Source organism: Aspergillus foveolatus (assembly GCF_047715535.1).
Source record: "Aspergillus foveolatus strain CBS 279.81 unplaced genomic scaffold BDW70scaffold_4, whole genome shotgun sequence".
Lineage (NCBI taxonomy): Eukaryota > Fungi > Ascomycota > Eurotiomycetes > Eurotiales > Aspergillaceae > Aspergillus > Aspergillus foveolatus.
This window is the reverse complement of record NW_027396068.1, coordinates 446,833-465,630: the sequence shown is the minus strand read 5'-3', so window position 1 is coordinate 465,630 and position 18,798 is coordinate 446,833. Positions and strand designations below refer to the sequence as shown.

At 47.8% G+C, this 18,798-nt stretch overlaps 6 protein-coding genes across 6 annotated transcripts; 2 read left to right on the top strand and 4 right to left on the bottom strand.

The window, feature by feature from the left end:
- The first annotated feature begins 4,785 nt into the window (after positions 1-4,785).
- On the top strand, positions 4,786-5,848 carry BDW70DRAFT_128568 (uncharacterized protein). The gene is made up of 2 exons (XM_073735451.1): positions 4,786-5,522; positions 5,578-5,848. Exon 1 carries the CDS (start codon positions 4,834-4,836, stop codon positions 5,464-5,466), a length of 633 nt encoding a protein of 210 aa, XP_073599957.1. The 5' UTR covers positions 4,786-4,833; the 3' UTR covers positions 5,467-5,522; positions 5,578-5,848.
- A 311-nt stretch (positions 5,849-6,159) lies between these two features.
- Positions 6,160-6,796, bottom strand: BDW70DRAFT_83118 (uncharacterized protein). Its single transcript, XM_073744961.1, has one exon. It carries the CDS (start codon positions 6,702-6,704, stop codon positions 6,327-6,329), a length of 378 nt encoding a protein of 125 aa, XP_073599956.1. The 5' UTR covers positions 6,705-6,796; the 3' UTR covers positions 6,160-6,326.
- Positions 6,797-7,180: 384 nt separating this feature from the next.
- BDW70DRAFT_83116 (ankyrin repeat domain-containing protein) lies at positions 7,181-8,254 on the bottom strand. The gene has a single exon (XM_073744960.1). The coding sequence runs from the start codon at positions 8,220-8,222 to the stop codon at positions 7,239-7,241; it is 984 nt and encodes a 327-aa protein (XP_073599955.1). The 5' UTR covers positions 8,223-8,254; the 3' UTR covers positions 7,181-7,238.
- A 194-nt stretch (positions 8,255-8,448) lies between these two features.
- On the bottom strand, positions 8,449-10,361 carry BDW70DRAFT_128566 (uncharacterized protein). The gene is made up of 3 exons (XM_073735450.1): positions 10,118-10,361; positions 9,170-10,041; positions 8,449-9,075 (listed from the first exon to the last, which is right to left on the bottom strand). Exons 2-3 carry the CDS (start codon positions 9,875-9,877, stop codon positions 8,557-8,559), a joined length of 1,227 nt encoding a protein of 408 aa, XP_073599954.1. The 5' UTR covers positions 9,878-10,041; positions 10,118-10,361; the 3' UTR covers positions 8,449-8,556.
- A 624-nt stretch (positions 10,362-10,985) lies between these two features.
- Positions 10,986-15,615, top strand: BDW70DRAFT_83103 (CHAT domain-containing protein). The gene has a single exon (XM_073744959.1). It carries the CDS (start codon positions 11,104-11,106, stop codon positions 15,277-15,279), a length of 4,176 nt encoding a protein of 1,391 aa, XP_073599953.1. The 5' UTR covers positions 10,986-11,103; the 3' UTR covers positions 15,280-15,615.
- Positions 15,616-16,776: 1,161 nt separating this feature from the next.
- On the bottom strand, positions 16,777-17,496 carry BDW70DRAFT_128561 (uncharacterized protein). Its single transcript, XM_073735449.1, has 2 exons — positions 17,337-17,496; positions 16,777-17,281 (listed from the first exon to the last, which is right to left on the bottom strand). The coding sequence occupies exon 2, from the start codon at positions 17,188-17,190 to the stop codon at positions 16,861-16,863; it is 330 nt and encodes a 109-aa protein (XP_073599952.1). The 5' UTR covers positions 17,191-17,281; positions 17,337-17,496; the 3' UTR covers positions 16,777-16,860.
- Between the last annotated feature and the right edge of the window lie 1,302 nt (positions 17,497-18,798).

Below are 18,798 nucleotides of genomic sequence, written 5' to 3'. Positions count from 1 at the left end.
TTCTTGTTAACCACAATAATATCATCCACATAGAACAAGACCATGAGATAGTGGTTTGTAAATAGACACTGGTCCTCATTGACTGCTTGTAATCCAAACTCTTGAAGGGTTGCAGAGAGATCTTTCTGCCATAATCGTGGGGACCTTCGGAGGCCATATAGTGCTCGGATAACCTTCCAGACCTTTCCTTTTATTTTGAAGCCATCTGGTAGGCTCACAAATACATCCTCATCAAGGATTGCATTTAGAAAGGCATTTATAGCATCATACTGTGTTGTATCCAGGTCAAATGCTGCAACTAGTGCCATGGCTGTTCGGAATGTACGCGCAGCAAGTGTAGCAGCTCGTTTTTCTTCTGCAGATTCTGCTTGAAGGTCTCCTCGTACGCATATGCGTGCTTTGGCCTTTATAAAGTTCCCATCCTGATCAAATTTGTATGTAAATACCCATAATAATGGTATCACACGGCTCTGTCCTGCTTCCAGTTGTTCCACCACTTTAACTGTCCCTTTATCCAGGATTGCCTGATATTCAATCGTACATGCGGTTATGAACTCGTTTCGAAGCGGGTGTTTAAGCATCTCATTCCAGGACTTTGGTGGCGTTGGGAGATTATCTCGATGGAATCGTCTGTGTGGTATTTGGCTTGTCAGACCTATTGCAAAGGCACTCAGTAAGCTATCTGTTTGATCCTTGTACAACGCATAGGATTCAAACTGCTCATCCTTCTTCTTTCGACGTGGTCTGCTGCCTTCTATAATGTTGCTGGGATCGACCTCTTGCCTAGGTCTTCGGGCTCGTATGGGCTCACCCCCCGAGCTTTGAACCTCTTCATTCTGCAGAGTCAAGAAGTATTCGACTGGGTGATTCATCTCTAGGTCGATCGTATGATTCCAGTTCGTTGTTGTTGAGTTCCGACGTGGGTTGAGATGTAGGCTCTGGAGTTGGACCTGGTGTTAGTAGCGGCGGGCGGAGATCTCGCCTATATTTCTGGCCTTGCTCGCGTCACTTGTTCCGCCTGCCTCAGTATCTCGTGCATTCTCAACCTCTTCATCAAGATCTGGTATATTCAGGTCTTCTGCAGCAGGATCCTCTAGCCTGGGGGTCTGTAGCACCTCTACAGGCATTTCTGGGCTTGTTTCCTTGATCAGATCTTCAAGGAATGGCTCTGTTGGGTCATACAGTCGGGATTCATCAAACACAACATCTCTTGCCTCTTCTACCTTCTTTTGCTTTGGAATCCATATTTCCCAGATATTAGAGGCTTTATATCCCACAAGATATCCAATAAGCCTTCTTGGAGCAACCTTCTCAGTGTTCTTGAGATCCTGGTTCCTCATATATGCGCGGCATCCGAAGGTATACAGGTTTGCAAGGTTCGGTTGTTTTCCATGCAGTGTTTCGTACGGAGTCTTCCAGTTCAGAGCTCTAATCGGTGATCTGTTTAGAAGGTATGCAGCTGCTTTAAAAGCCAGTGGCCAAAGATCCAGCGGCAATCGAGCATTGAGCAACAAAGACCTTGCCTTTCTTATAATCACCCCCCCAGAACGCTCCGCAAAGCCGTTCTGCATTGGATGACCACGTGGAGGAGTCTCATGGCGAATCCCTGCTGTTGAGATCAGGTGTTGGAACTCCCTTCCTAACGTACGCTCATTATCAGACCGATATATCTTTACCGGCTTGTTATATTGGTTCTTGACCAGGTTTGTGAAGGCCTGAAGTGCCTCTATAACCCCATTCTTTCGAGCGGATGTGTATACCACATGGCTATGAGTTGCCTCATCATATAAATGGGTACACCATCTGTCTCCATTGAAAGCCTCGTTCATCTGAATCAGATCAAAATGGACCCGTTTAAACGGCTCTGTTTCTCGCTCAATTGATCGACGAGATATCTGCTGGTTTGCAGATGATAAGACACATGTTTCACAGAGTTGGGAGCTCGTACGATCTGCATCAAGTATTTCGATGCCAGTTGAAGCCTCTGGTAAGTGTCCAACTGCCTCAAGGCTCAGATGGCCCATTCGTTGATGCCATATATCCTTATCCCCAGTCAAGAGAAGCGGTTTTTCTGACTTCTTGACAGCATACACCTCCTCTTGCTTACTTGGTGGTCGATACTCAATAACCCAGAGATCTTGAACCGTACGCAAGCTGCAGATCTCTTCTTGACCTTTGAGAATACGGTCATTCTCAAGATCCCATTGGTATCCTGCTTTCTTCATTCGTCGGGCGGAAAGAATATTGGTATGAAAACCTGGTATAAATGCAACATCTTTAAGCACAATGCTAATTGGCTTCTTCGAATCAGGAGTAATTCGGACGCTGCCTCTACCCTCTATCCTCATAATCGACCTGCCCGCTCGAATCGATCCTTGGTTGTCTTGACTAAAGTCAATAAAGCGTTTCCGGTCATTGCATACATGTACAGAAGCTCCGGAATCAAGAATAAAGCAGTTTTGGAGTTCGTACGATTCTTCTGCTGAGAATACTGTGGGAATAAGAGCCATTGCATGCTCATCTTGTTTGCCATTATCTGGCTGCTTCCCAGAGTTTATATCTCTGTCCACGGCTCGTTTCAGTGCCTGTTGTACTGGGTTTGGTGGGCCATTTAGAAGCTTGTCGAATTTTGCCTGTATATCTGGCCTAGGTACCCAATTTGCCCTTCGCTTTGAGGTCATGACATACCAGCAGTTATTGAATCGGTGAGACATCCCACAGAGACATTTGATATTTGGTGATACCTCTGGTTCGTCAGACTGACCCTTTAAAGTTGCAAATACAGCTTCTGATCGTCCACGGCGTTGAAAATGACTGGTATCCTCCCTGTATCCTCGAAAAATCTCGATGATTCGGGGCAACAATATATCCGTGTCGTTTTGGAGGTCATCAGCTCGTCGTTCTGCCCAATTTGGTGCAATTCCGCTGATTGTATTTAGGAAGTCTCGTACAGGCCGTTGGCGTTGCATATCTGGAAGGTTTGCATCTAAACCTTCATAATATGTTGCCTCACAACGCTGCAACCAATCCTCAATATTCCGCTCCTTTATTGGCTCATTTAAAAGTGCTTTCCACCGGGATAGAATCCTTCGCTCTGTCTGCTCTGTGGTAGGTGCAAACTTCTGCTTTAATATCTTCAAGATCTCGTACACTGATGTCTTCCCGTATAAATGGTAGATATGTGCTTTGCTTATCGAACCGCGAATAACTTCATGTACAGCAGCAAGCCCACGAGAAACTTCATCAAATCGAGCCTTCCGTACGGCATATAGCTGCATTCTATCCTTCCATGAATAATCTTCATTCTCGTCATCAATATCAGGAATATCCGGTTCGTCTGGTTGCTTTGGAAGCTTCTCCTCTTTGACCTCGGGGTCAATATACTTCCATACTCGCCTAGCCGTTGCTAGAACTTTTATTTGATCATACCAAGCTCGCCAATCGTCTTTAGTATTCAGGACGATTGAGACCTTCGTGGCTACGCTGGTATCCATGTCGTCGTACGAGGACCGCCTCAGGGTCGTTGTCTGGGTCGATTCTCGATTCAGGGGTATCCGGGGTAGGCTTGACCGAACTGTCGCTCGCGGTGCAGTATCCTCAGAGAAAATAGATATGAATAGCTTCAAACTCGCCTGAAGAAGCAATTCTAGGTGCGTACCGGGCTCATAACTGTCGGAGATCGCGGCGTACGTAATCTTTCGGTCTCAACCCAAAATATATGAAGGTCTGATTCATCGAATCTCGCATCTAAGATACACTAAATACGGGAGAAATAGGGGTCAACTAACTAACTAAAATAGGAAATAAAAACGATACAATGAATGACCGAGATGACGCTGACTAATCGTAAAATTGATGTTGAAGCGGGTTCCTAGCGGTCACTAAAGGTCGACACCTGGTAATAATGTGCTGGGCATAGTGGCAGAGACAAAGGTGCATCGGGAAACATGGGCTTTCACCTCTAGTATAGTGGTTGCTACTATCCTGAATGCTGAGAGAATGCAGATCAGTAAGGTTCTCTGTACTGTGTTCAAGTGCACAAGTGCGTTTGTCCCGCAGCAGGTCATGCCAGACTGTCGATGCGTAATCCACAACAGGCTGACACATGCTTGGTAGAGTTGGCGCATTTGCTCGGGGCGTCAGAAACTTGGGGGCCCGCGCGGTGACAATGGGGTTGGCGGGGAAATGCGTGCTCTGCTTTTGCGCTCCAGCCGATCGCGCGACCCGGCAGATGAGACTCGCAGGTGAGCCAGGCATCTATGCAGCTTTGGTGGTGTAGTCCTGTAGCACTGCATGCACACGTAAAGCGGAACTGGGCGTTTATTGGATTATATGGTTGCGCGACACGCCTCCCATCCTGGACGAGGCGGACGCGAGCGGAGCATTGCTGAAATAAATACAGATTATTGGATAGCTATTTTATACGAAGATTACGTATGCGGTGCAACCCCTGGACACCTTAACTTGGCCCTCCAGCTGAACGGGAGCTGCTTCGAGTCGTGCATGCACTATATTATGTTACTTAAGTTGATGCCCAACAGCCTCAGCTCCAACTGGCCGCTTTTGGCAGTAACCCCCCATTGAGCCCAGCCATGCCTCTCTGCAGCGCAGCCTTGGATATTTACAACCTTGATTGGTCCGCTAGGCCCTCGTTTATGTAGCTTGGGCGCAACTCTACTTTATCATATGACGCCCGTCCAGCGAGGAGGTGCAACCAGTCAACGGTGCTGGTTGAAGAATTTCATGGTTTCTTTTTCTTTGCTAATTTGAGCCTCTACAGTAATGATAAGACACATCAATCCATCACTTTACCCGTCTGCATACCATATTCTCATGAAATCTGCAAAAACCTCTCCAGGTATGAGCCAACAACAGATTCCGAGGGCCCACCCTAGAGAGATCCAGGATAGCGATGTCCTAGCAGCCATTGTCAGCTTTGTCGAGCGCAACCGACAACAGATCTGGCACCAAACTGGCCTGAAAGGCGGCTGGGAAGGCTGGTTGCAGGCCGAGCTGGCCAATTTCATCCCCCAATCGAGTCCTTACTACGTTGAAAGAGAACAAGCCGTGTTCCAAGACACAAGCCAGTCCATCGACCTTTGGTGCAAACATCGCACAGAATATTATGATCCAAACACAAACCCCAACCCATCTGAACGCTACAAGAGAATCGGTGTCGAGTTGAAATGCGCAGGAGAATATCAGGATTTCTTCAGCAGAAATGTGGCAAGTTTTCAAATGCGAATGATAAATGATATAAACAAGATTATAGCGGGTATGAACACTGCTATAACTGGCCAGTCTGGAGCTCGGGTGTATGCAGTTGGTGTTACCGCCGACTTCACTGATTTGTATGGGTTTGAAAGCATCGCGAGAACTGGAATACAGGTTCGTTACTGGCAATCATCACCATTGCAAAATACAGACTCCCTTTACGTGCTATGGTGGTACCGAGATTTTCCCTAGGATTGAATAATGTCCTCAAATGTCTAACCGATAGCTTCCTTTGGGAGATACGGCTGGTATGCAAATCATGGGCCTCCTTTTCTTCGAAATCTGACTCTAATCGCTGAGTAGGGAACGTTGCATGGCAAATCTCTGCCTCTAGTATCTTTGGCGGCAAAGAAGCCATTTTCGGCGACGAGTTGGCTTTTGAGTTGAGAAGGACTGAAGCTTGCTGCGGTTGAGCGCTTACCCAGGAACATAAAAATGCATGGCAGGTGCAGAATAGTGGTGTGAAGCATGTGAGGACTAAAAACCAATACTCACTGCTGAGAGCTACAGGGTGGAAATGTGGCTGTTTATAGCCTCAGTAACAGTCATTTTCAGCATCAATTTCACAGTCCTCACATTCTAGTTGTAATTTCACTGCAATAGTTGAACAAAGTGCTTTGTCAACAGCTAGCTGTCTTTGCTATGACCTTCATTTGCAATTATCTGTTGAGGTTATAATGGCATCCAAGAAATCAGAAACAGTGCGCTTCTTTCTATAAGACTCAAGCACACTTTACTGCAGTGTAGTAGAAGATCTAAGGTTCTCACGCCTACATTCCTTCCCAGACTCTTGTTAGCCCTAGAAGCCTTCATTTTGCCAAGATTTTTCCTTCCTCCATTATCGTAAAAGTCATAAAAAGTAAGAGTAGCGACGAATGAAACCGGACGGAATCAAGTTGTTTTAGTTGTCCGATAGCGGTAAAAGCAATCCCTTATGCCCCTCGGTTGCTGTTCATTTGGAGGCACTTCGAATGATGCGCCCTCCAGTGTTTTCGCCAAGCAATGCTACCCAAGCGCTTGAGTGCGAGACAGAATCAGAACAACACATTTGTTTAAGCATCAACCTTACGAAAACTTTCCATCACCCTTGAGTACCACGCTGGCTTTCCTCTCTGGTATAATCGCAAGGCAGATGCCAAATCCTGCCTGTTAGGATCCTCTAAAGCCTTGGACAACAAATTTTCCCCAGAGAGCCCAAGCGCTTCTTCTCTTTGCTTCACAATAGCGATGTAAGAAGCCCTGTCGGTGAACTTTTCAATGTCTTCAGGATGTTCGGGTCGGCCCGCTTCGTCGTAGGCCCATGGTACGTCGATAGCAGGAGGAATTACCGAAAGAGTTAACGGAAACTCTCCTGAAATTTCAAGCGGTGCCGCAAAAGCTTTTTCCCAATCAATCACACCAAGGAAGCGGTATTTGTCGTCAAAAACCATATTGTTATGACCAAAGTCCCCGCGGCAAAGCGGAAATGGGCCATAGTTGTTCAGGGAAAGCTCGTCGGCTGCCTTCTGAATCAACAACAAGAACGACAATGTAGATTCCAAGATCTCGTCCGCGTGTGGGCTGGCAGCCTTTCTGAGTTTATCCTTTGACAAGCCGAACTCAGCTTTGGTTGCCCATGTTTTCGTCCGACCCGGTAGAGCGGGCAAGATTCATTCACAACAAGTCGACGAGTGTGTCGCAAGTTGCTAAGTTGTTTTGGAATCAGCTCTTCAGCCAAATCATCCACACAAGGTTACGGGCCAAGGTAAGGCAGAAATGGGTTGACGCGGCTTGGCTTCTTCACTCCTTCCAGTTCAACCACTGCAAGGGGCGCGTTGAGGGCATCAGCGTCGTCAAATACTGCATGTGAGACCGGACGAGCCATCTTCTTCCTGAGGAAAGAGCCACTGCGAAGGAACTCATATCTGATCCTTGGTTGATGCAAGGTGTTTTCAAAGAGAACCAAAGTACATAATTAGGTGATATTATATTGGCCCCGTAATCAGAGTCTCCAGTGTAGTGTTCTCCGTAATCCACTGCACAGTCTCCGTCCGTCTCGCATGTCTCGCAAACTCCAGTATACTCCATCCCCTGTCGTCCCTGGCATAAACATCTGCAGCATCAATAAGCAACTTAATAATACTCAGCGAGCAATTCTCCGCAGCAGCATGCAAAACCGTCTTTTTATAGCTCCTTGCCTTCGCGTCTAACCTTGGCGACCTCTTCAACAACTCCCTCACCACCCGTCCACCCCCTCTACTCGCAGCAAGGAAAATGGCCGTCTCCCCATACCTCGTGACATGGTCAACATTAGCGCCTTCATCCAACAAATACCTGACAACTTCCACTTTCAGCTGCCGTCTATCACAGGCAAAGTGCAATGGAAGGCGCCACTGCGGCGTCTCCTCGTTGATATTTGCTCCACGCTCTAAAAGCCACCCTATACACCCAGGGACAGTCTTATTGCCACCTGCGGCTGCGTGAATGGGCTCCGCTTCATCAAAATACCCTGGTATAAAGCCAAAGTACCCTCTTTTCTCTTCGCGGTACGCAACAAGCGCTTTCAGGATCTCCAGATTGCCCTTTCCCGCTGCGAATAGTAGCTCGTCTTGGAACCCGTTTTCCGGATCACCAGGCTGCGGAGATTGCACGCCGTGCTCGAACAGGAGATTTGAAATCTCTAGTCGCTCGTAGCGTATGCATAGCGTAATGGGGCTGGGCTCCATGTTTATTGGGTAATCCGGGGAGACGCCGTTTGCGAGCGCCACGCGGACGCCCTCGAGGTCGTTTTTGCGGATTGCGCGGTTTAGCTTGAGCGCGCGTTTGCCAAGGTAACGACTCTGGTCCATGATGTGCTTTGGCTCGCTTTCGTGCTCTTTAGGCTTGTATTGAAGAAGTTGCTCGTCATCAGAATCTTCGATATTGTTAAGGTCGTCGTGACTTGTGGGTTCGGCGTTTTCGGTGTCCATTGCGGTGGGGTCCAATAAATATGGATTCGCTTATTGTTAGGGGTAAGTGAGTTGAAGATTGGAAATTCGATGGGGGGAACCAGCTAAATATAGGTTTACTGGACTATCAAGTGTTAACCAAGCCACCGGGCTTGCCACTTGACTACTAGGCTGAGAATCCACCAAATTATACCAGTTGTGTCATCACCAAACACAAAGACTCTAGCGCATTTTATAGAGCAGACTCTTGACGTATGCATGGTTCAATCTAATTATCCTAACTCGTAGCAAATGGTGACATATTTACACCCACAACCCTAATGCACTCCCAAAGTAACCAATCACAAGCCTCAATTCAAAGCGTCAAATCGCCGAGGTAATTGATACTGAATTGTTCCCTCCCACTGATGACCCTTTGTTCGACAAGAAAATTTCTTCTCATATTGGTTCCTGTCCTTGAGTACCTTTCCGCGTCTGGCGCTTGATTGCCATTGTAGTTGATTAGCACCCGATACCCCTGTCTCCCTAAATAACCCTGCCTGACCAGACTACGCCCCCAAGACTGCAGAAGCGTCGCGTACGTGTGGTGCTCCTCGGGAGTGACATCTGCAACGCTGCCAGGCCACCATCTTTGGTCAGGGTGGCACTGGAATGCATGCACGCGCGTGTTTCCTGCGTACGTGCCATCGGCGTGTCGTGTCCGGTCTTGATTGAAGACACGGGTATCAGGACGCCGCCTCCGGCTTTCTGGTCTGACTAGTGCATCTCTCTCGGCCGTAGTCTGGAGTCGCTGGCCGTGATACACCGTTATGGAAGGGACACCTATGAATGGGCTATTGGCCTGGCTTGGGTTGGTTCTGAAGGCGTATTCGTCCTTTTGAGCACGTCATCAGTAAAGTTCACTTGGTTTACTGGATCGCGGGGAATGAGAGACCAGGGAAATTGAGACGAAATACTATCAAGCTTACCATGCATGTGTGAAGATGAAAGACAACCCAGCGGTCGCTAATGTCATCCTGGTACAATCCGGCGCTGGACTCTCGCTCTCCAATCCTGGATCTAATCCAATACGCCAGCTCTAGAAATGGCCCTGCGCGAGGCCCTTGGCTTCCATCATCCTGGGCATCCGCGTAGTTCTCCCAGCGGGCGTAGTGCAGGGTCAAGAACCCATTCAGAATCCCTCGCAGAATGTCCTCAATCGCGGGCTCGCCAATCAGAACTACATTGCCTAATCCGCCGAACACATTGATGTGACGCTCTTCCAACCCCTGCCAGTTTGATGTTTGAAGTGCTCGCTCGGCCCCAGCGCCGCCCTCGACAATCTCGCACAGGTCGTCTTCTGCCGTCCGCAGCCGCTGCGTCCCGTCGTGCCCTAACTCTGGGAAGGCACTCATGTCACTAACATAGCCAAAGGCATCGCTCTCATCACCGCTCGCGAATATCATCTCATGCTCCTCCAGCGCAAGATACGAGCTTCCAAATCCCCTGGTCGGTCCGCGTCGATTCCACAAGTTCACCGACATACTGAGCAGCGACACGACTGTACGCGCAGTAAGCGTGTTCGGCCTATCGAAGCTCTCGACATCCAAGACGGACCGTTTGACGAGTTCGCCTGCCCTCCACGCAAGACCCCAGCTGGGACTGTGATAGCCATCTGGAGCACCTGGGTCGTCCATATAGCCATTGATTAGGTATTCGTATTCATAGTAGTTTTGTTGGTGTCTGGGTCGCGGCGCTCAACAGTCGCTCCGTCATCGTCCTCGACGTCCGGTGGGTCTCCAGCGCAGCAATATGCTTCCCATCCAAGCGAGCAGTCTCCATGATGCATGCCGAGTTTTGTCTGGCCATCTGGATGGTTAGCCAAGATAGCTTTTTCAAGAACGACTGTACTCTTATACTAGCAACAATGGACGTACTTGCCATTGTAACTTCAGCGCCGGGATGTGGAGAATTTCGGATTGGCCGCGTGGCTAGATATAGCTAGAAAGCCACTGCGGCGACAGGGCTATTAGTGTGGCTGGTGAGCTGGAGATGTCTAGGAAGAGCCCGAATCAGACGCAAGGCCACATCAGCAGCTTAGACTTTTGTGGGGGCGGGGGTGGGGGGAAGAATCCTGGAGGACTTAACAGCCTTCGGGTGGAGGAGTAAGACAGACAATCTAAGGTACAGGACATAAAAAGTAAAAAACATACAACAGCTGGGAATCGCATGTGGTTACACACCATACTACTAATTAGCCGACGCGTGGCTTCAATGCGGCCGGAATTTAGGTGTGCCACCTTGGGTAAACTGGTGAGTAAGACTGCTTTACCCACCAACAAGTGACCGGGATGAGCTTGGGGCGAGCAGGGTGATCGCACAGTAAACAGGGCGAGTGGCTCACTCACCCTGGGCTCAGTCCTCTTGTGAGACTTGCTCACCTCTTCACCCAGCTATAAACCTTAAGATCTGCAATCTTGCCGTACGCAATTGAAGACTGGCTACTTATCCCATAACTCCAAACAATGGCGTTCTTGGCAGTCCCAAAATAGCCACAAAACTGCATGAGAATAGTGCTGCCTGGAGAGACTGTCCCTTTTGGGTCGCTTAATTCAGATGTGCCACATTTGATTGGTGATTGAGTGACTGTTGGGCTGATGACAATGCGAATCAGCTTGGGTCCTATAACAGCCTCATTTGCTGGGCCATCAAGCCCCCAGTTGTTAAGGCAGAATGCCTCCCAACTAAACCGTAGTATGGCATGGCTCGCGGTTCAAGAATCTATTCACATCCCCGGGTGTTTGCAGTCTATCCGACAGACTTTTGCAAAGGTTCGGATAACTGAACAATAAAGTCAAACCCGTTGACAAAAGAGTTTCGTTTATACTGGGAAAGCAACTTCTTGTATTCAGGAACAGGAGCAATGTCTGACCTTGAAGAGTTCATCCGAGTTTCACGGCAAGCTGTTGAAGGATCACCAGAAGATCATCCTGACAGGGATGCGAATTTGAACAATCTTGGAATTGGTCTTAGGGATCGATATGAAAGGACAGGGGCAATAGCTGACCTTAACGAGTCTATTCAAGTTTTTCAACAAGCTCTCAAAGCAACACCAGATGATCATTGTGACCGTGCTACACGATTGTTCAACCTCGGAAGTGCACTTGGCGACCGATATACAATCACAGGAACATTAACTGACCTTGAAGAGTCTATCCAGCTTGGACAGGAAGCTGTTGAAGCAGCGCCAGAAGACCATCCTGACCGGGGCATGTTTTTAATCAACCTTGGGCGCGGGCTTAGGGATCGATATGAAACGACAGAAGAAATGGCTGACTTGAATAAGTCTATCCAGATTGGATGGGAAGCTGTCAAAGCAACGCCAGAAGATCAACCTGAGCGTGCTATGTATTTGAACAGCCTAGGAAATCAACTTGCGGACCGATATGAAATGACAGGAGCAATGGCCGATCTTAACATGTCTATCCAACTTGGTTGGGAAGCTGTCAAAGCCACGCCAGGAGATCATCCTGACCGGGCTATGTATTTGAACGATCTCGGAAGTCAACTTTGTGACCGATATGAAAGGACAGGAGAAATGGCTGATCTTGAAGAGTCTATCCAGCTTGGGAGGGAAGCTGTTGATGCAACACCAGAAGATCATCCTGACCGGCTTATGTACTTGAACAATCTCAGAGGCCAACTTGGGGACCGATATGGAAGGACAGGAGCAATGGCTGATCTTGAGGAGGCTATCCAGATTGGACGGGAGCTTGTCAAAGCAACACCAGAAGATCACCGGGCTATGTATTTGAACAGTCTCGGAAATCAACTTAGGATCCGATATGAAAGGACAGGAGAAATGGCGGATCTTGAAGAGACTATCCAGCTTGGACGGGGAGCTGTTGATGCAACACCAGAAGATCATCCTGATCGGGCCATGTATTTGAATATACTCGGATCTCGACTTGGAAGCCGATATGAAAGGACAGGAACAATGACTGACCTTGAAGAGTCTATCCATATTGGACGGCAAGCTGTTGAAGCAACACCAGAAGATGATCCTGACCGGGCTACGCGTTTAGATAACCTTAGAAGTGCGCTTGGCGACCGATATACAAGGACAGGAGCAATAGCTGACCTTGAAGAGTCTATTCAAATTGGACGGGAAGCTGTTCAAGCAACACCAGAAGACGATCCTGACCGAGCTATATATTTGAACCACCTTGGATGTGGACTTCGGGACCAGTATAAGAGGACAGGAGCAATAGCTGACCTTAACGAGTCTATCCGAATTGGACGGCAAGCCGTCGAAGCAACACCACAAGATCATCCTGACCGGGCTATGTATTTGGACAACCTTGGAAGTGGGCTTGGCGATCGATATGAAAGAACAGGAGTGATAGCTGACCTTAATGAGTCCATCCAACTTGGCTGGGAAGCTGTTAATGCAGCACCACAAGATCATCCTGCACGGGCTATGCATCTGAGCAACCTTGGAAGTGGGCTTGGTGACCGATATAAGAGGACAGGAGAAATGGCTGATCTTGAAGCGTCTATCCAAATTGGACGGGAGGCTGTTGAAGCAACACCACAAGATGATCCTGACCGGGCTATGTATTTGAACAACCTGGGAACTGGGCTTAGAGACCGATATGAAAGAACAGGAGAAACGGCTGACCTTGAAGAGTCTATTCAAATTGAACAGGAAGCTGTCGAAGCAACACCACACGATCATCCTGACCGGGCTATGTATTTGAACAACCTCGGACGCGCGCTTAGGGACCAATATGAAAGGACAGGAGCAATAGCTGACCTTGAAGAGTCCATCCAAATTGGACGGCAAGCCGTTGAAGCAACACCACAAGATCATCCTGACCGGGCTATGTATCTGAGCAACCTTGGAATTGGGCTTAGGGACCGATATGAAAGGACAGGAGAAATGGCTGATCTTAAAGAGTCCATCCAAATTGGACGGGAAGCTGTTGAAACAACACCAGAAGATCATCCTGACAGGGCCACATATTTAAATAACCTTGGGAATCAACTTGGGGAACTACATACAAGGACAGAAGCAATGGCTGAACTTAACGAGTCTATCCAACTTGGACGAGAAGCTGTTAAAGCAACACCAGAAGACCATCCTGAACGGGCCATATATTTGAACAACCTTGGAAGTGGGCTTAAAGACCGATATGAAAGAACAGGAGACATGGCTGACCTTGAAGAGTCCATCCAAATTGGACGGCAAGCTGTTGAAGCAACACCACAAGATCATCCTGACCGGGCTATGTATTTGAACAACCTCGGACATGGGCTTGGCGACCGATATGCAAAGACTGGAGCAGTAGCCGACCTCCTTGAAGCTATTTCACATCAGCAGTCTGCTTTACGACAACAGAGCTCTTTCATTACCACTCGAGTACAAGCTGGCCACATTGCACTTCGAAATCTTGCCATTCTTTCGGACTGGCAGCAGAGCTATGAAATCGCAGATATTGCTGTTCATCTCGTCCCTCGTTTAACAACACGGTCACTTGAAAACTCTGATAAACAACACTTGCTTGGTGAAGTAGTGGGCCTTGCTTCTGATGCAGCATCCATAGCATTAAATGCGCAAAAGGGAGCCGCGGTGGCTCTAGGCTTGCTTGAACATGGAAGAGGCGTGCTTGCAGCATCTCTTGAAGAGGTGCGGGTAGACATTCTTGATCTACAGAAAGCATACCCTGCCCTGGCCACGCGATTTGTTCAGCTCCGGAATATACTAGGCAAGCCTTCTACGCGCAATGAATTTTTGACGACTACAAATCCCGCGACTTCTTGGCAGGCTCAAGCGCGTCAGCGTAACAATGCTGACAGAGAACTTGACAAGTTGATTATCGAGATTCGAAAACAGCCTGGATTTGATGACTTTTTGCTAGCGCCGAGTGAAAATGAAATGCGACTTGCTGCGCAGAGAGGCCCTATTGTAACAATAAATGTCAGCCGGTACCGCTGTGATGCAATCCTGGTTGCACAGGACAAAATATCTTCTCTGCGTCTACCCAACCTCACCAGCGAAGAAATCGAGGAGAAGGCGAAGACAACCGATGATTTGGGAAGTCCTATTATCCTAGAATGGTTGTGGGAGACCATCATGCATCCCGTCCTAGACGCGCTAGGATTTGACAGATCCCCGTCTGGCAACAATTGGCCACACATATGGTGGATCCCGACAGGTCCTTTGAGCAAATTCCCTCTCCATGCAGCTGGATATCATGGTATGGGTACACAGGAAACAGTGCTTGATCGGGTCATGTCTTCCTACAGCTCGTCTGTTAAAGCAATTATACATGGACGTCGACGTCCTGCTAAGCAGTCAACTTCGGAACATGCACTTCTAATTGCTATGGAGCATACACCAGGGAATTTCAGGCTTCCATTTGCAACTCAGGAAATAGCAATACTTCATGGCCTGTTCAAATCAATGGGACTCGACCCTATCCAGCCAGGACAATACAAACGCGATATCGTACCATATTTGCCGCAATGCAGGATATTCCACTTTGCTGGCCATGGTCATACAGACAAGGATAATCCGTCCAAAAGTTGTTTGCTTCTTGGGGATGGGAAAGATAGCCCCCTTACAGTCGCTAATCTTCTGGAAATGAATCTTCGAGAGCACTCACCATTCCTTGCTTACCTTTCAGCTTGTGGAACTGGCCAGATCAGAGATGAGAGGTTCCTTGACGAGAGTATTCACCTAATTAGCGCCTTCCAGCTGGCAGGGTTTCGGCATGTTATTGGCACTCTCTGGAAGGTTGATGACGAAACCTGTATGGACATGGCAAGGATTACATACAAAATAATGGCGGGTGGAAACATGAAGGATGAAGCAGTGTGTCAAGGCCTTCATCACGCTACCCGGAGACTTCGTGATCAATGGCTCAATAGGCCGTCAGCGAGTCAAACGGAGGTTGGTAACCTAGGCGGTGGGCATGTTGGAAGCGACAGGTTACCAAGAGACATTATTTGGCATGATTCTGGCATGAATGACGATTACATTGACCAAGGTACAAGGCAGTTACCGTGGGTTCCATATGTTCACTTTGGAGTCTGAACAACACTTGAGAAGTAGGGGGACTGGACAACAGCCAGATTCAAAAGCGGGATAGCAGACCAATAAGGTGAATGAGAAGGAGATGAGCAGACAGATTTGAAAAAGACAAACAGAGAGGCGAGAAGAAAGATAGGAAGAGAATTAAGTGGGAAATTGAATAAAGAGATTAGGCCACAAGTAGAGATTTAAAGCAGGTTGAATTGAGGACAACGAGGAATCGAGTAGAGCGTAACTTTCAGATATACCATGATATCACGATCGAGAACAATGACTTGCTATTGTCATCCTTACAGTAACCTTGCCTCCACCCTGCTTATATTAAGTCTGAGATTTCTGGACGTAGATTTGGTAGTCATGACGCCTTTTTGGCTTAGCGTTTTACTGATAGAAGACAATATAGGTACATAGAGACAGACGCTATATCACCTAAGGTAGGCAGCCTAAGGCCTGCACGGCCCCCTCTGACAGGTGTTCCAAATACCACTTGCCGCTGTACACAGTAGTTCAAGATTAGTATTATCTGTTATGTTGTGGAATACGCATGTATGCTCAAAGGGGAAAGGGCAGAATGGTATACTGTATCGACTACACGAACGTAGCCTACTAAGGATCGGATGCCATTTGACAATTGACTATCTATCTCGTTGACGATAGATCTCTTCTTCCTTCTTCTCTATACAATGAGGGGTCAGATCCTCAGGAGTCGGAGATCGCGGTCAAGCCCCGATATCACGTGGCGTAAGCCGGCCAGCGAGTATATCACATATACATGACATTTCTCTATCAGGTTAACATATGGAGCGTCAGCCTAGACGTAATCACCGGTATCGACCGTCAAGAATATAAACGAATGAAGGTCTGATTCTCTCAATCTAGCTGCATATGGTGGTTTAAATACACGAAGAATAATAAGCAATCTAGCCTGATACGGCAGCTCGAATAGCAGGAATATTTGCATAAGCTTCGGCGAACCCGAGCTTGCAGTTCCGATATCCGAAATAGGAAAGTGCCATATATGACTAGTGGTCACATACCGTCGACAGATTATCCCAGTTCCTCGACTACACCGGGCATAAATCCGTACGAGCGGCGATCTCTTTGAGTAACTAGCGCCTTCTGTCCCCAGTGGTCACGCTCCAAAGCCACGTGCTGGGTAACTTGATACCCTGAACCACACGTACAGCGGCTATCGGGGTGTTAAGGAAGCGGTTTAGGCAGCACGCCTGTACGCAGTTGTAGCGTGTAGGCCTTTGGTAGGCATTTGGTAGGCCCTTATATAGCTGCAGGGCTTTCCTCGCCAGCATCTTATAAGGCGTTTTATAGACTTAGCCACGCTGGTACGTCCCAAGTACCGTGCCCATCGCTCGTTGATCTTCTTGCGTATTGCCCTCTTGTGGCGGAGGCTAGCCTAGTTAGGTCTAGCTCCGGCTTCCAGGTAACTTTATTTAAACCTCTCATGGCCGCGAGCTTCGCGACCTGGTCTGCTGCCTTGTTTCTTTTAACTCCAACATGGGCCAGGACGCAGGCCCTTCAAGCTGTCTTAGTAGTGGCCTGATACTCTGGCGTGAAGCCCGGGTTGACTCAGGCGCTCGGGTTCGCCCATGGCGTTGATCCCTCTATGGCCTGTCGTATGATTCGGACAAGTTGGTTGACTGCGGCGTTGATTACAGCTATACTGACCTCCTCTCCGCCGTACAACCTCCAGCAGTTTAGTATTCCAGGATTATCTTCTATAAGTTTTGTGAATTTAGGCCTATTCATGGCCTTCCAGTTCCTCCGTCTTGGCGCCTCCGCTAGTGGCGTATTGATATTAATCAGTATACAGATTGATAGATGGACAGAATCCGCGTGAATCAACCTGTCAACGGCACAGGCCACCATCCTCCAGCTTATATCCCGGCTGCCGAACATCAGATCATTGGTGGTTGACTATCTTCTAGTCTCTAGTGACTGCTCCCGGCTCAAGCCTTAGCCCGAACCTCTTTTTCTCCCTGTTATTAAGGTACCCCGCCACTTTCTCTATTATAACCCGGGGCTCCCCATGCTGAATAGTACAGGTTAGAGTTCCAGAAGGCTAGTTTATTGCTGTTATTGATTAATAGCTGGCTTAACCTGGCTACCTTGTTTAGTGATTCCGCGGGCTAATTATATATAATATACGGCTGTAAGACTCGTTTCTTCTTGCCTAGTGCCTTATATCACAGCTGCAGCTTTTAATAATCCCGAAAAGTAGGCTATATAGTCCCAAGTTCCCATGTAAAGGTCCTTTCATATTAATGGACATACCCGGCTCTGGTTCTTCGCAATCCTCGTATGGTTCCGTGCCAGGCCCCCTGCTGGCGAAGGGTATAGGATGTAGTAAGATGCTTTGGCCGGATGGTGAGTATTGTCTTTTAAAGGGATTCCGCCAGGGCTCCTCTAAAGCGATGGCGTCTGCTTCCACAATTTTTTTCCGTCGTAGGAAGTCTTTCATGATGATCTCGCGGGATCTGTTGACATTATACTGTGTGATTCATAAGATCCTACTGATTATTAGAGTGGCATTGTAGCTGTCTCTGAACAGGAAGCAGTTGAAGGGTTCGAATACAAAACTCTTTTGGTAACAGCTGAGAACGCACCCTTGAGTGGCATTTATTCTAACTGAAGGCGATCTTGCGCTGATAGAAACCCTGCGAACCAACTTGATGTCTCAACCATCCATGAGCTTTGCTTGGCACGTGTGGATACCATCGGAACCATTGCGAGCCGATTTGGGCGTCGCAAAGCTAGTGAGGATCGATCTTGCGTAATAAGTGTCCTATGTGGTCCCTTATTCAAAAGCCGAACATGGAATTATCCCCAACACTCTTTTATGATTGGTCTGATTTCTCTCTCTGGCGTTCTATGGTCCCCTATGATGGCTCATCTAACCCTAACAACTGCTCCTGACTCTGGATATCCCTGGGCAAACGGTCTCTAGGCCTGCTGCACTCCTACCTATGATTGTGCATTCACTCCCCAAGTCTATGCAGTCAAGTTACTTACACCATGTATGTAGGTTTTTTAGGCAGTGTTCTTCCATGTTTCCTTTCGGAAAGACAAAGTCACGAACCAAGAACTTGAATATAGGCAAGTACAGTTATTTTAACAGAAATGTAAGTCTAGGTCTTGTATCTAACCTGGAGTATATTAACAGATCATTTATTATTATAGTGTGTTCGTTATATTATTTTAAGCTGTGGATGTCAAAAATGTTTGTTGGAACGGAGGCGGTCTGCAATGCGAGGGCAACTTATGGTTATAGGCTCAGGACTTGGGGACTTTTTAGCATCCTGCTGTTGCTATTGTTGCACCTTGATACAAATGAAGACGGAAATGGTATGGAGCTCAACTACTGAGACAGGTGGTTATCAGTCATTTGCGGGCATGGCATATCGGCAGTAGCAACAGCAGTGACTTGGCTCAGCCAAAACTTTTACTGTAGTAGGGGAAATCAGGAACTGATGGCCTCAAAAATTAGAAACTGGAAAGCAATGATGT

What these genes read in the sequence shown, in the direction of transcription:
- BDW70DRAFT_128568 (XM_073735451.1), top strand. Translation starts at nt 4,834, where the DNA reads ATGAAATCTGCAAAAACCTCTCCAGGTATGAGCCAACAACAGATTCCG.
- BDW70DRAFT_83118 (XM_073744961.1), bottom strand. Translation starts at nt 6,704, where the DNA reads ATGGTTTTTGACGACAAATACCGCTTCCTTGGTGTGATTGATTGGGAA.
- BDW70DRAFT_83116 (XM_073744960.1), bottom strand. Translation starts at nt 8,222, where the DNA reads ATGGACACCGAAAACGCCGAACCCACAAGTCACGACGACCTTAACAAT.
- BDW70DRAFT_128566 (XM_073735450.1), bottom strand. Translation starts at nt 9,877, where the DNA reads ATGGACGACCCAGGTGCTCCAGATGGCTATCACAGTCCCAGCTGGGGT. An exon ending in TTCATCTTCACACATGCATG is followed by an intron (nt 9,076 to 9,169) that starts GTAAGCTTGATA and finishes CGTGCTCAAAAG; the next exon opens with GACGAATACGCCTTCAGAAC.
- BDW70DRAFT_83103 (XM_073744959.1), top strand. Translation starts at nt 11,104, where the DNA reads ATGTCTGACCTTGAAGAGTTCATCCGAGTTTCACGGCAAGCTGTTGAA.
- BDW70DRAFT_128561 (XM_073735449.1), bottom strand. Translation starts at nt 17,190, where the DNA reads ATGTTCGGCAGCCGGGATATAAGCTGGAGGATGGTGGCCTGTGCCGTT.